Source organism: Balearica regulorum, chromosome 9, assembly GCF_011004875.1.
Source record: "Balearica regulorum gibbericeps isolate bBalReg1 chromosome 9, bBalReg1.pri, whole genome shotgun sequence".
Classification (NCBI taxonomy): Eukaryota; Metazoa; Chordata; class Aves; order Gruiformes; family Gruidae; genus Balearica; species Balearica regulorum.
This window is the reverse complement of record NC_046192.1, coordinates 18830823-18843526: the sequence shown is the minus strand read 5'-3', so window position 1 is coordinate 18843526 and position 12704 is coordinate 18830823. Positions and strand designations below refer to the sequence as shown.

Sequence of the window (12704 nt, the reverse complement as noted above, 5' to 3'; positions counted from 1 at the left end):
GCTCGCCGATGATGGGATGCTTGGCGCTGGCCCTTTGCTCTTGGCAGGGGTGATGCGATTTGGGATGGCCCGTGACGTCCATGGCCTCTCCGCTGGCTTTGGGAGCGGTGTAGCTGTTGGCTGTGCCGCTGCGGCTGGTTGGGAAGAGCTCAGCCTCCACGGGGCCACAGCTCTGCTGGGGAGCCTCCAGCACTGTCAGCGCCAGCACAGCCCCAAATTCGGCACCCTAGCTCCCTGCATCAGTCTCGTGAGCAGCTGATCTGGCTCCTCCTGGGGCAGATGGACACCGGTGCCAGGCATCCATCACTTAAAAGCATGTGCTGGGGTCCCTGGTCCTGGGGAGCTGGTTTCCTTGCTTGGGCTGGGAGATCTTAGACCGTACAGGTTGTTTGCTCTTTCCCAGCAGGGAGCAGGGTCTGGGCACAAGGTGACACTGTTTCCAGCCAGCATCTCGGCTGCACCAAGCAGGGGCATCCAGAGGCACGACCAAGGGTTGCTCAGGGCATCACTGCACCCCAGCATGACATCCCCTCTCCCCTGGCAGACACCCACACAGCGGGTCTCCCAGCACCTTTGATTTCCCCCTTGCAAGGTCTGGCTTCTTCCCCAGGGAAGCCACACTGAGCTGTGGGCACATCTCCATCCGTCAGCCTGCCCTCTCACTGGGCAGAAGCGGCAGCGTCCTCACGTTTCTCTGGGAAAGTTGCGCTGCGCTTGTACGATCAGATTTTCCGCCATATGATCGTGTGTTTTAAGTGGAAACAGCTGAAGAAGGGCTGGGAGAAGCTGGAGCCACAGCTCCCTTTTCTGCTCTCAGCTGGATGTTCTCTTACCCCATTTCGGCAGCCCGGCACCGCTGAGAAGGCTCTTGGGCCCCGTGGCATGAGGAGCGGTGCGGATGCGGCCCCGCGGAGCTGGGGTTTCGGCTCTCCCGCCCTGGGGAGCCACTGAGGCTTCACCGCACGGGCGAGGAGCGCTCCGGAGTGCCAGATGGCATTTTAATAAATAACAATACCCAGTTACTGCTTAGATGGGATAAGCCCTGTTGTAAATCTCCCCCTTTCCCCAGACTTTCAGTGGCCTTTGAAGATCTCCTCCTCCTCCTCCTCCTCTTTATCTCCATCCAGAGCCAGGATTAGACCTTGCATTCAGACCTGTTACAATGCAGCTTGTATCCCCGTCCCTCGGGAGCTGAGGGCTCATCCCGCCCTGCTGAAGGCAGTTTCTTTGGCACGCTTTGTAATGCGATACGCCAGGCTGGTATCTGGCGCTGTAGTCCTGAGTTGCCACAGCATTGATTTGGCATCTCACTCTCAGCCTCATTATCTTTATTTAATTAGCACACGGCCCTTCTGGGGGTTGTGCCGCTTCCCACACGCTCCCCGCCACGCAGAGCTGCGGAGGCAGCTCTTGCAGGATGAAGAGTTGCTGCTGGCCGTGGAGGGGGACGAAGGCCCCCACATACCTCCACGGACAGGGGTGCGCTGTCTTCACCACCTCGCACCCCAAACCCTGCAGCTCCCGGGATTCAGCCTTTCCTGCAGCCTCATCCCTTCTCCTTTTGGTTTGCAAGCACCCAAACCGTTCGGGGGGGTTTGGTGTCAAGGCACTCCCCGCGTTGCACAGGCAGACAGCGGGAGTTTCCTTCGAGCAGCGTGGGGTTCCCAGTGTAGAGCAGCTCAGCCTGCAGCATCTCACCGAAAAAGCTCCTGGGCACGTGCTCCCCGCACCAGATTCACCGGGGTTTGCACCCCTCGTGTTGCTGGCTTCACCCCAAGGCAGAAAGGTTGGGGGTCTGGCTGGCCTCCGTGCCAGGGGTAGCAGCAAACCCCCTCCTCGCATGGCCCTTGATGCCCATAGGGGGGTCCCGGAGAGGGGCCACGGTGCCCCCAGAGCCTGTGCCCCACTCAGGATGGGGGCTGAGGCTGTGTGGTGCAGTCCATGGACACCCAAACCGTAAAAGCACCCGGGGAGACAGTGTGCAGTGTGACGCCGCGCTCAGATGCATTTCTCGGCCGTTTTGATGTCCCTTTTCTGCTGGTACTGGGCGCTGTCTGAGTGCAATCCGTAGGCGATAGAAGGTCAGGCTGGGGCCAAAATCTGGATTTTTACAGAAATAAATTTTCCTTGCAATCAGTGACTAATGGAAACATCACCCTGAATTAAAAAAAAAAAAAAAAATGCCAAGCAAGCATTGCACTTGCCAACTGTTTGCAGCTTTGCGTTGCAACACGGGCTTGCTGCATGAAACCCAGGAAGTGAAACTGCCTGCTATTAATTGCCCGGGCTGCCAGATCAAAGGCAGCTCAGCAGCGCAGGCAGGGGAGAGCTGCCGGTTTACAGCCAGGCAGCTCCACAATGGGTTACTTGTAACACGCTCGCAGAAATCTGCCCCTGCCGTCCTGCCTGTGACCCGCTGTGGCTCGAGAAGCAGCTTTGCTTATTGAAAAAAAAAAAAAAAAAAATTTTCCCGTTTTTAAAAAAAATAAAAGCGGTTTCCCACCTGTTCTTTGGATGCCACTGTTCAAACCCCCGAGGGCTCTTTCCCATCTCTCCCCTTCAAATTTACTCCATTCACTTTTGGACTGTGCTAGCGTGAAATATTTCCACCCAAAGGGTGATTATTTTAAAAAAAAAAAAAATCAAGCACCTTTTAAGAGAGACTTAAAAAGAGAGTTACTGCCTCAGCTATAGCCAGGCTGTTGCTTCCACAGCTCTAATCCATCTGCAGCCGCTTACGAAAGCGGGAAGGGAGCGAGCCGTGCAGGTTCGTAAAGCACAGATTGTCCCAGGCAAACTCGATTGCTGCCTTTAAAGAAATTACAGGGTTGCTGGACAAAGGGATGTGATCGGTTTAATTTATCTAGGCTCAAGCAAGGCGTTCTGCTTCAATCCTACAGGGAGAGAAATAGCTGGAAGGATGCTGCCCGGGCTGGAATAGCGTCACGTGGATGGGAAAGCAGTCGAGTCCTGAAACAGGGAAGTTTAGGGCTGGTATTTCCCGATGTGTCGTAGGCTGTCCCTCCCTCCTTTTCCCAAGGCAGAGGACCCTGAAGTTTTGGGGATGCACGTGGGGTTCGTTGCTGCTTGCCCGCATCCCATGCAGTAATGGAGGCTGCCTGTGGGATGAGTCACTGCTCTTTGCTGCTGCCAGGAGGGTTTTATTCGGTGTTTTTTTCGGCTCCCTCCCTTGGACCTTATTCACCAGGGTGGGGATTGTATTTAGGAAGAGTGCTCTCCTCTTCCCTCAGCCCTGTGCTGTGGCTGTGCAAGGCAGGATCAGGTCCCAGAGGTGGGCAACTGATGAAAATCTCAGAGGGACTGCCAGAAGCAGCCGGATGGCCGGTGGTGGGTGCCGTGCCATGCCGTGCCGGGTGTGCGATGCCCCGTAGAGGGTGCAGGGGCCGTTTTGCAGCAGCCCCAGGGCTGCGTTACTGCCCCCCCCACCTCCTGCGCCCCACATAAATCCCCTCCGCATCCAAACCCTGCTGTCGCGCCGGGCTTCGTCTCCCTCCCGTCAAACCAGCGGCTCCTATTCAGACCGGGGAGCTCCGCTTCGGTTCCCTGACCTGTTATCCTGTGGCTGTCAGTGACTGTCATGTTCTCCCTGGAGGTGACCACAGCCCGGCACCAAGAGATGTGATCTTGTGTGCAGAGGTTCAGGGTTGTTATTTTATTTGAGGACACTTCAGCAGGAAAAGTGCTTATGCAAACCTCTTGGTGGGGAGAGGGGAGCCTGGCTCCCCGGCTCCGGCTGGATGGAGTCACGTTCCCGCTCCAGAGCTCCTGGGCTCGTTCCCCGGCGTGCCGGCCAAGACAGTGGTTGTTGTACAGGCAGTTTCTTGCAGAGAAGAGATGACACAGCGGCTTATCCACCGGGGACCTGGGATCAGCTTTCAGCTCAGTTACAGCCTTCAAATGTGGTGGCTGAGAGCTGTCACAGTGCCACCAAGGTCTTTATGCTCTGATTTATTAAGCAGAGTTGGGAACTTCAACACTGGAGTGCATCTGGGCCTCGGTCTCTCTCCCGCCCTTCCCCTGCTTAACGGGGCTGGGACGTGGCTCGTCCCCCTTGCGCCATGGTGGCAGTGAGGGTGCGGAGAAACGACCTTCATCCCCCGTGCCCACACTGGGCACTCCTGGGGGGTGGCAGGCAGCTGTCCGAGGACAGCTCTGCCTGCCCTTCCCTCCTGTGTCCCCTCTGTGCCCGTAACCACACCGACTGGCACTGAGCATGCGGGAGGCCAAGCACCATCATCCCTCCTGCATCCTTTCCAGAGCAGCTCGCTGTCCCCGGCTGCCGTGCCACGCTTGGGCTGTCGGCTTCTCAAAGCTCTGTTGCTCTAGCTTCACTCTCCCCCCAACAAGCTTCTTATTGCAGGGGGTTTTGTCCCTGATGAATCTGGGCTCCTGTCCATAACCGAAGCATGTTTGGCAGCTTTCTGAGCCCAGAGCGTTCCTGTCCAAGAGGTTTCAGTCATCTCTCATTCCTCAGCAATCTGGTTCCTTATGTGTGAATCTGCATCCACCCAGTTTGAACCGCCGGGGACTCCAGCTTGGGGTGGGTCTGCCTGTGCGGAGGCTGCTCCACTACCTCTGGGCATCTGCTGTCCACGTCTTTGCATTTCTCGGTGGTGAGGGTGGCCCGGGCTGGGGGGACGGGAGCCCTGGACCTGCTCGTTGCGGGGGAAAGGTGTGTGGGGGGGGGTGTGTGTGTGTCTTCTGTCGCTCGCAGAGGAGCAGGTCTGCACACTCCTTTGCCCTTCAGCCTGTGGAGTCGGGATGGGCTAAGCTTTCATTTCCAATGGGAAGGCCCAGAGGCTGGGTGAACTCAGGTCAAGGAGCTGGAGCGAGTCGAGCCATGTGGCTGGTCCTGTTTTGACCAAAGAAGAGTCTCCTTGCCGGAAGGCTCGTGCCCTGGGAGCGGGAAGCAGCTCCAGCCGCCCATCCGGGTAGGGGGGCCAGAGACCGTGTGGTCCGCAGGTCCCCTCGTCGGCAGCGGGTGCCTCCCCCTCTGACGGGGCTGCTCGCACGTCCCTCTGCCTGGCAGCACCTCAACGGAGAGGGGGCTGCTCCCCTGGGGCTGCTGCCGCTCGGTCCCTGGGCAAACCGGGGGGCCAGGACAGCACCTCGGAGCTGTGTGCGGGTCCCCGCAGGGCCAGCCCGGCAGCCTGTGACTCAGCAGGGCTCCACACCCCACACGTGGGGCTGCAGCCAGCCGGAAGATTTCCACGGAGGGTGTCGGGAGATGCCTCATAGCAGGAAACTTCCGCTTGCAGCAGCCCGGTGAAGCACCGGGAAACCTCCTGTTTACGGGTGCTGTGCGGCAGGCGTGGGACGTGGGCTGGGGCTGCCGGGAGGGTTACGCACCCTCAGGAGCTGCCCTAACCCCGGCGGAGTGAGGAGGATGCACCCTTCTTCCAGGCTGTCGGTGCTGCTGCCACCCCGGCCATGGCAGACGGGGTGATGCCAAAGCAGAGCCGGTGCCAGCAGGTGTCTCGCCGCTCCGGCTGGCTGCAAATGCCGAGCATGGGACCTGCTTCCTTGGGGCAGCACTGTGATAAATCAGGCTATTTCAGTGTGTGGGTCGGGTTTCTGAGGCTGCTCTGCTCCTTGGCTCAAGTGCCATTAATCCTTTCACGTGCCCCTCGTTATGACTAAACGCGCCACGGTGCCAAGCCAGGCCGGATCCCAGGACTTGTGGCTCCTTGAAGGACCCTGATCGGAAGCGGGTGTAGGAGGTGGCACAGCGATGCCGAAGCAGCTCTTTAGTCAAGGACCTGCAGGAATGTTTTAATCTTGCTCAGCGCTCCACTTGAGCCAGCCTCAGGAGGTGCCACCACCCCGGGGCTGAGAAGTGGCTGAAGAACCCGAGGCAGAAAATTTGGGGCTGAGTGGCTGCATTTTGGGCGGCGGAGGCCTCTCGCAGGGGCTGCCGTTGGGAGGGCTGAGGGGTCCTTTACTTCCCAGCCTTATTTCCCCAGAGAACGGATTGCTGACCCTATGGAGGGTGCCGGGCATGGAAACCAGCTGGGGAGGGGAGCCTGGAAAAGCCCTTGGGAAGCGCAGTGGAGAAACAAAACTGGGGATGTGCTCTCCTGGCTGGACCTGCCTTGATCCTCATACCGCTAGCGGCGACTGCCCCTTCCCATCTCCGGCTGCCCCGGGTCTGCCGCCAGAGCACAGCGTCTCCTGGGCAGAGCTCTGCCTGCGCTGGCCCGTGCCACTGCCCTGTGCTGGTAGCCCACTCTCACCCACCCTGCCCAGCCAGGGGTAACATGTCCAGGGGCAACACGTCCATGGGCACGTAGGTGGTCTGTGGTCCTCAAGCCACTGATCGGAGATTTGGCAAAGCAGCAAGGAAGGGTCTGCCCAGCCTTGGGGGGGGCAGTGGATGCTTTCTGGGTGTGCTTTGTAACTCAGGTCTGTTTTCCTTTCTTCCAGCATGTGGCCCGGGAACCTTCAAGTCTAAGCAGGGGGAAGGTCCCTGCTCTCCCTGCCCTCCCAACAGCCGGACCACCTCTGGAGCAGCAACAGTCTGCACGTGTCGAAACGGCTTTTTCCGAGCAGACACGGACCCCGCAGATAGTGCCTGCACCAGTGAGTCCTGCCCTGGGTGAGGGGAGGTGGGGGGGTCCATACCCAGGGTGGGGGGGAGTATGCTGTGCCCACGCCAGAGGTGAGCTGGGCATGGGGGTACGCCACCCCTGACCCCCATGTTTCCCCCGCAGGCGTCCCCTCTGCCCCTCGCAGCGTCATCTCCAATGTGAACGAGACGTCGCTGGTGCTGGAGTGGAGCGAGCCACAGGACACGGGCGGGCGGGACGACCTGCTCTACAACGTCATCTGCAAGAAGTGCAGTGTGGAGCGGCGCCTCTGCACCCGCTGCGACGACAACGTGGAGTTTGTGCCGCGCCAGCTCGGCCTCACCGAGCGTCGCATCTACATCAGCAACCTGATGGCCCACACCCAGTACACCTTTGAGATCCAGGCTGTGAATGGCATCTCCAACAAGAGCCCCTACCCTCCCCATTTCGCCTCTGTCAACATCACCACCAACCAGGCAGGTCAGTGGAGCTGCCGGAGAGTAGGGGTTGACTCTCCACCTCAGAGTGGAGCGGGGATTTCTCGCTGACAGCCTTGGAGGCTGCAGTCCTTTGTGCTGCCGCGTTACTAGCTCTCCGTGCCTGCATCTAATCCCCTGGGTAAATTCTCCTCTCCATTTAACGCGTGTCCCTGGAGGAAATGAGATCAGAACACGTGCGAGCGGAGAAGGGCAGGGTTGGCAGATGCTCCGGAGAGCTATGGATCTCCTAGACCTACCCCAGAGATGTTGTGCCTGTTGTGAAGGGAGGAGGAAGGAAATGAGATTTCTCCCCTGTGGGCCTGGGAAGGCTCAGCACCAGCCCAAACCTTTGCAGCCAGCCGAGTGCTCTGTCGTTCCCTCCTTCCTCCTGCTCTGGCCCAGCTCCAGCATGCTGGTAATCTCCAGCCGCTGCGCTCTGATCTGATTTCACGGGTCTCATCAGTGGGGTGGAATGTGGAGCTCCTGGCAAGGGGAGGAAGGGAGGGAGCCCCAGTTTGGGCTGGCAGGGCCCTTCCCCGGGCCAGTTTGCAGCTTGGCATGGGGCAAAGTGTTACCTTGATGCTATTTCCAAGGGTCCTCTTGGTCCCTTATCACCTTGGCTGCAAGACGGTGAGATCGCACCTCCCTACGGAGATTTGAGGGAGGCCAGTCTCAAAGCTTTTTCCATCCCTTTCCACTGGGGTTATCCGAGCAGGTCCCAGGCAGAGAGTCGACCAGGCCGATGCGGGATGGTGGAGGGGGGAGCCTGGCACAGATGTCTCATTCCTCCCCTGCCCTCTTTCCTAGCCCCATCTGCCGTGCCCACAATGCACCTGCACAGCAGCACCGGGAACAGCATGACGCTGTCGTGGACTCCCCCAGAGAGACCCAACGGCATCATTCTGGACTACGAGATCAAGTACTCGGAGAAGGTAAAGCAGGAGGCAGAGCGGCCTTTTCCCTTCTGCAGCCCTTCTGGCAAAGAGGGGTCCCTGCGGACATAGCGCCCAGGGGATTGAGGGGCAGCAAAGAGCGGATTGATTCACAGAGGTGACACCCACGTGTCTCCCCTACAGCAAGGCCAGAGCGATGGCATCGCCAACACGGTCACCAGCCAGAAGAACTCGGTGCGGCTGGACGGGCTGAAGGCCAATGCTCGGTATATGGTGCAGGTCCGGGCACGCACAGTGGCTGGATACGGCCGCTACAGCCTCCCCACCGAGTTTCAGACAACTGCAGAGGACGGTAGGTACCAGGACTGGGCTGCCTCTGCCCCCCAGCCCTCCTACGCCTGCTCCTTTCCCAGCTTGACTTTGATTCCTGCCTCTCCCTCCGTCAGGCTCCACCAGCAAGACTTTCCAGGAGCTGCCTCTGATCGTGGGTTCGGCCACTGCGGGGCTGCTATTCGTCATCGTTGTGGTGATCATCGCTATCGTCTGCTTCAGGTACTGGCTTTGCAGGGAGGGGGGCGGGTCAGAGCTGGATTTGGGGGTTGCTTGTGTCTGCCCCAGAGCTTTTCCCCTTGCCTGTGGGCAGAGCTCTCGCAGCTCCAGTCTGAGAGCAAAGGACTGGACCTGCCGTACGTGGGTACCTGAGCACGGGTCCTGTGGGAGGACTGTGCATCTCTGCTTCCCCAGCACCAGCTGGGGCTCTGCCCAGGCTCCTGCCATCCTCTCTCAGCACAACTAGGCCATCTTCTCCCATCGCACCTCCGGCAGAGGGATGGCTCTGCTCGCCGGCTGCCGGAGGGGAAGCTCTCTGGCATAAGCTGGCTGTGCTGGGATTTGGAAGCTGGCAGTGAATGTCTTTGCCCCATCAGGAAAGGGATGGTTACTGAACACCTCCTCTCGTCTCCTTTGGGCAGGAAGCAACGCAACAGCACGGACCCTGAGTACACGGAGAAGCTGCAGCAATACGGTGAGTGTGAAATCCCAGCAAATGGGCTCTGCCTGCCCTCTCCAAATTCCTGCCCCGTGTGCAAGCAAAGGGGCAGCGTTCGCTAGCCAGGGACCGGGAGGGAGGGGCTGACAGCCAGCCAAGCTGGCTCGGCATCTGTCACCGTGTTGTGTCCCTCCTGGTGATGATTCCTCTGCCCATGCAGTCACCCCTGGGATGAAGGTCTACATTGACCCCTTCACCTACGAGGACCCCAACGAAGCCGTCCGGGAATTCGCCAAAGAGATTGACATCTCCTGCGTCAAAATTGAGGAGGTCATTGGAGCAGGTGAGTCCCGGGGCTGGGCACAGCAGCTGCTGCAACCACTGCCTCTAGCCCTGCCGCGTGGCTCACCCTGCCGCCCCTTTCTCCCCTTCCCTACCACAGGGGAGTTCGGCGAGGTGTGCCGCGGGCGCCTGAAGCTGCCTGGCCGCCGCGAGATCTTCGTGGCCATCAAGACGCTGAAGGTGGGCTACACGGAGCGGCAGCGGCGGGACTTCCTGAGCGAGGCCAGCATCATGGGCCAGTTCGACCACCCCAACATCATCCACCTGGAGGGTGTGGTGACAAAGAGCCGCCCCGTCATGATCATCACGGAGTTCATGGAGAACTGTGCGCTCGACTCCTTCCTCCGGGTGAGCGTCCATCCCCTCCTGTCCTGGGCTGGGGGCTGCAGCGCATGGGGGACAGCAGCTCCGAGTCCTCCTTCTCCACCCTCTGCATTGTGGTGGTGGCATCCCCAGGGCTAAGCTGTGCGTAGACATTGTGGGGTGGGGGAAGAGGGATGGCTCTAGGGAGGACAAAAGTCGTGGTAGCACATTGGGATCCTTCCCCAATCCATTTGGGGTGTTGCAAACCCTTCTGATCTCTCCTCTGGCAGCTGAATGATGGGCAGTTCACGGTCATCCAGCTGGTGGGAATGCTGCGAGGCATTGCTGCCGGCATGAAGTACCTTTCGGAGATGAACTACGTGCACCGGGATCTGGCTGCCCGCAACATCCTGGTCAACAGCAACTTGGTCTGCAAAGTGTCTGACTTTGGGCTCTCTCGCTTTCTGGAGGATGACCCGGCCGATCCCACCTACACCAGCTCCCTGGTATGGGACACTCTGGGGGGACCCACTGATCCGGGGGTGGGGGGAGACACCCAGGTATGTGCTAAATAACGGAGCTGCGTATCCCTGCAGGGAGGCAAGATCCCGATCAGATGGACGGCTCCTGAGGCCATTGCCTACCGCAAATTCACTTCGGCCAGCGACGTATGGAGCTACGGCATCGTTATGTGGGAAGTGATGTCCTACGGGGAGCGACCCTACTGGGACATGTCCAACCAGGACGTAAGTGCTCCCTGGGGCGCGGGGAGCTGTGGGCCACCCGTGGGGGCCTGGGTGGCTCACAGCCTGCCTCTGCATGTCTCTCTGCAGGTGATCAACGCAGTGGAGCAGGATTATCGCCTGCCACCCCCCATGGACTGCCCCACAGCGCTGCACCAGCTGATGCTGGACTGCTGGGTGCGGGACCGCAACCTGCGGCCCAAGTTTGCACAGATCGTCAATACGCTGGACAAGCTCATCCGCAACGCTGCCAGCCTGAAAGTCATCGCCAGCGTCCAGTCTGGGTCAGTGGCATCCCCGCCTCCAGCCAGGACTTCCCCCACACCCTGGGAGCGCTGGGGTGGTTGTGGTTAGAACTAGAGATGTGGGAGGGCAGGGATAGGAAATCTCCCCCAATTCCAGTTACACCTTTCTGTCCCCTGCTCCCTGTGACCTGTGGCTCTCTCTTGCCCTTTAGCATCTCCCAGCCGCTCCTGGACCGCACCGTCCCGGATTACACCACCTTCACCACTGTGGGAGACTGGCTGGATGCCATCAAAATGGGACGGTACAAGGAGAACTTTGTCAATGCCGGCTTTGCCTCCTTCGACCTGGTGGCGCAGATGACTGCAGAGTAAGTCCCTGGGGCTGCGGCACATCGCCTCTCCAGCAGCCGGCTCCTCCTGCCTGAGTGTGCGGAAGGCTGAGTTGTGCCTGGGGTTTTCCCAAGTGGGTTAAGGTCTGGGATTCAGCATCCAGTCCCTGTGGTGGTAGTGGGACCCAGAGCTTGGCAGAGGGCTGTAACAAAGATGGGTTTCTTGGCGGCAGCTAGATAGGGCAGGGCCATGCGTTGGTATTGCTGGTGGCAGGGGGCTGAGTCTTCACCTTCTCCTTGCAGAGACCTGCTGAGGATAGGGGTGACACTAGCAGGGCACCAGAAGAAGATCCTGAGCAGCATTCAGGACATGAGGCTGCAGATGAACCAGACACTCCCGGTGCAGGTTTGACCGCAGGGGACTCTGCATTGGAACGGACCGAGGGAACCTGCCAACCAGGTTCAGTTTGCGGTGCAGCCCGGCTTCCCGTTTCCCCCTTCACACGGCGCTCCTCTGCCTCGGACGGTCGCCTGGGACGGGACGGGCCACCCTTCCCTGGATCGGGGGCACTCATGCCGAGAGGGAGCCCAGCTTTTCGTCCCGTGTCCTGGAGCGGCGAGGCAGCAACACATCTTCATATTGAAGATGGATTATGGGACAGAGATGGCACATCCCGCTTCCCGCCCTGTCTCGGTGCTCATCGGTTTGAAGAGTTGTTCTGCTTCTTGGATTTCTTTTCACCCCATTTTTCCCCCAGGTCCTCACTTTCCTCCCCTCCCCGAGGCCACAGACTGTTGACCCGTCCGCTGAGTCCGTCAGACACGTCCGAAGCCTTCCCTAATTCTGGTCCCCACGTGGAAGCAGCCAGGGGAGGCCGAGCCGGCGACAGGGCCGGGGCCATCGGCCCCAGACAATCACTCCTCTCCTCCAGCCCTGGCGGCCCCTCCGCATGAGGGTCTGCACTGGAACATGTCCGAAGGGAAGGCTTCGCTCCCTTTCTTGGCTTTGCACGCCAGAACCCAAACCCCATGAGATTTTACTATGCAGGGAGTTAGGCAAAAAAAAAAAAAAAGTGAAAAAAAAAAAGATATATTAAAAAAAAAAATAAGAGGGAGCAGAAAGGGGAGGGAGGGGGACCAGGCGCCCGGTTCCACATCTCTTACCCTCTTGGTTCTCCTGGCCGGCTCTGGACTGCAGAGCGAGGCCATCAGCACGTTTGCACAGGGACCCTCCGCCCCCGGACCGACAGCAGCCGCGCTCCCCCCGAGGGGCCGGAGAGCGGGGCTGAGGCGGGGGCTGCGCCGGGGGCCGAGGCCCGGCCTCCCCCAGTCTCCTCTTTTATGCAGAAGGAGCGGGTGCCGCCGGCGTGGCCGCCCCGCTCCTGACACACGCTGTGATTGCTGCCAAAAGACTCACTCACCTTTCCCTGAGGATTCACTGCAGCCCGGTTCCTCCAAGCCGAGGGAGAGACTCCCAGCGTGCCTGAGTGTGCGTGAGTGTGTGCATGCGTGCGTGGGTGTGTGCTGGCCGGCAGGACTGTGTGAGGCAATGGGCAGAATAAAGGCAATAAGAATTTTACCAGAGTTTCCTTTGCTCGATTGCGCTCTCCCCGCGGCGGGCCCGGCTGCCTGTGGCTTCGCTGCCCGCCGGGGTCCTCCTCCTCCTGGCCGGCCCCAGGCTGGCTCTGTGCCCCTCTCTGCTCCCCCCTTCTCTTGCTGTCGTGTATTCCGGTGGTCCCGCAGGGTCACTTTTGGCACCGGTGCTGCCGCAGGGTCGGGGCATGGCAGCGATACT

The 12704-nt window shown here is 59.8% G+C and overlaps 1 protein-coding gene across 1 annotated transcript in view; it reads left to right on the top strand.

Annotated features, from left to right (window-relative positions):
* Positions 1 to 12488, top strand: part of EPHB3 (EPH receptor B3) — a 28365-nt gene extending 15877 nt beyond the window's left edge. The window contains exons 4-16 of the mRNA XM_075761457.1: positions 6445 to 6600; positions 6732 to 7067; positions 7874 to 7998; positions 8143 to 8311; positions 8406 to 8511; positions 8886 to 8983; positions 9168 to 9290; positions 9390 to 9637; positions 9883 to 10098; positions 10189 to 10338; positions 10426 to 10619; positions 10793 to 10948; positions 11213 to 12488. Of these exons, the coding sequence (XP_075617572.1) occupies positions 6445 to 6600; positions 6732 to 7067; positions 7874 to 7998; positions 8143 to 8311; positions 8406 to 8511; positions 8886 to 8983; positions 9168 to 9290; positions 9390 to 9637; positions 9883 to 10098; positions 10189 to 10338; positions 10426 to 10619; positions 10793 to 10948; positions 11213 to 11321 (2186 nt within the window). The 3' untranslated portion in view covers positions 11322 to 12488. The remainder of the gene's footprint in view (positions 1 to 6444; positions 6601 to 6731; positions 7068 to 7873; positions 7999 to 8142; positions 8312 to 8405; positions 8512 to 8885; positions 8984 to 9167; positions 9291 to 9389; positions 9638 to 9882; positions 10099 to 10188; positions 10339 to 10425; positions 10620 to 10792; positions 10949 to 11212) is intronic.
* The last annotated feature ends 216 nt before the right edge of the window (positions 12489 to 12704 follow it).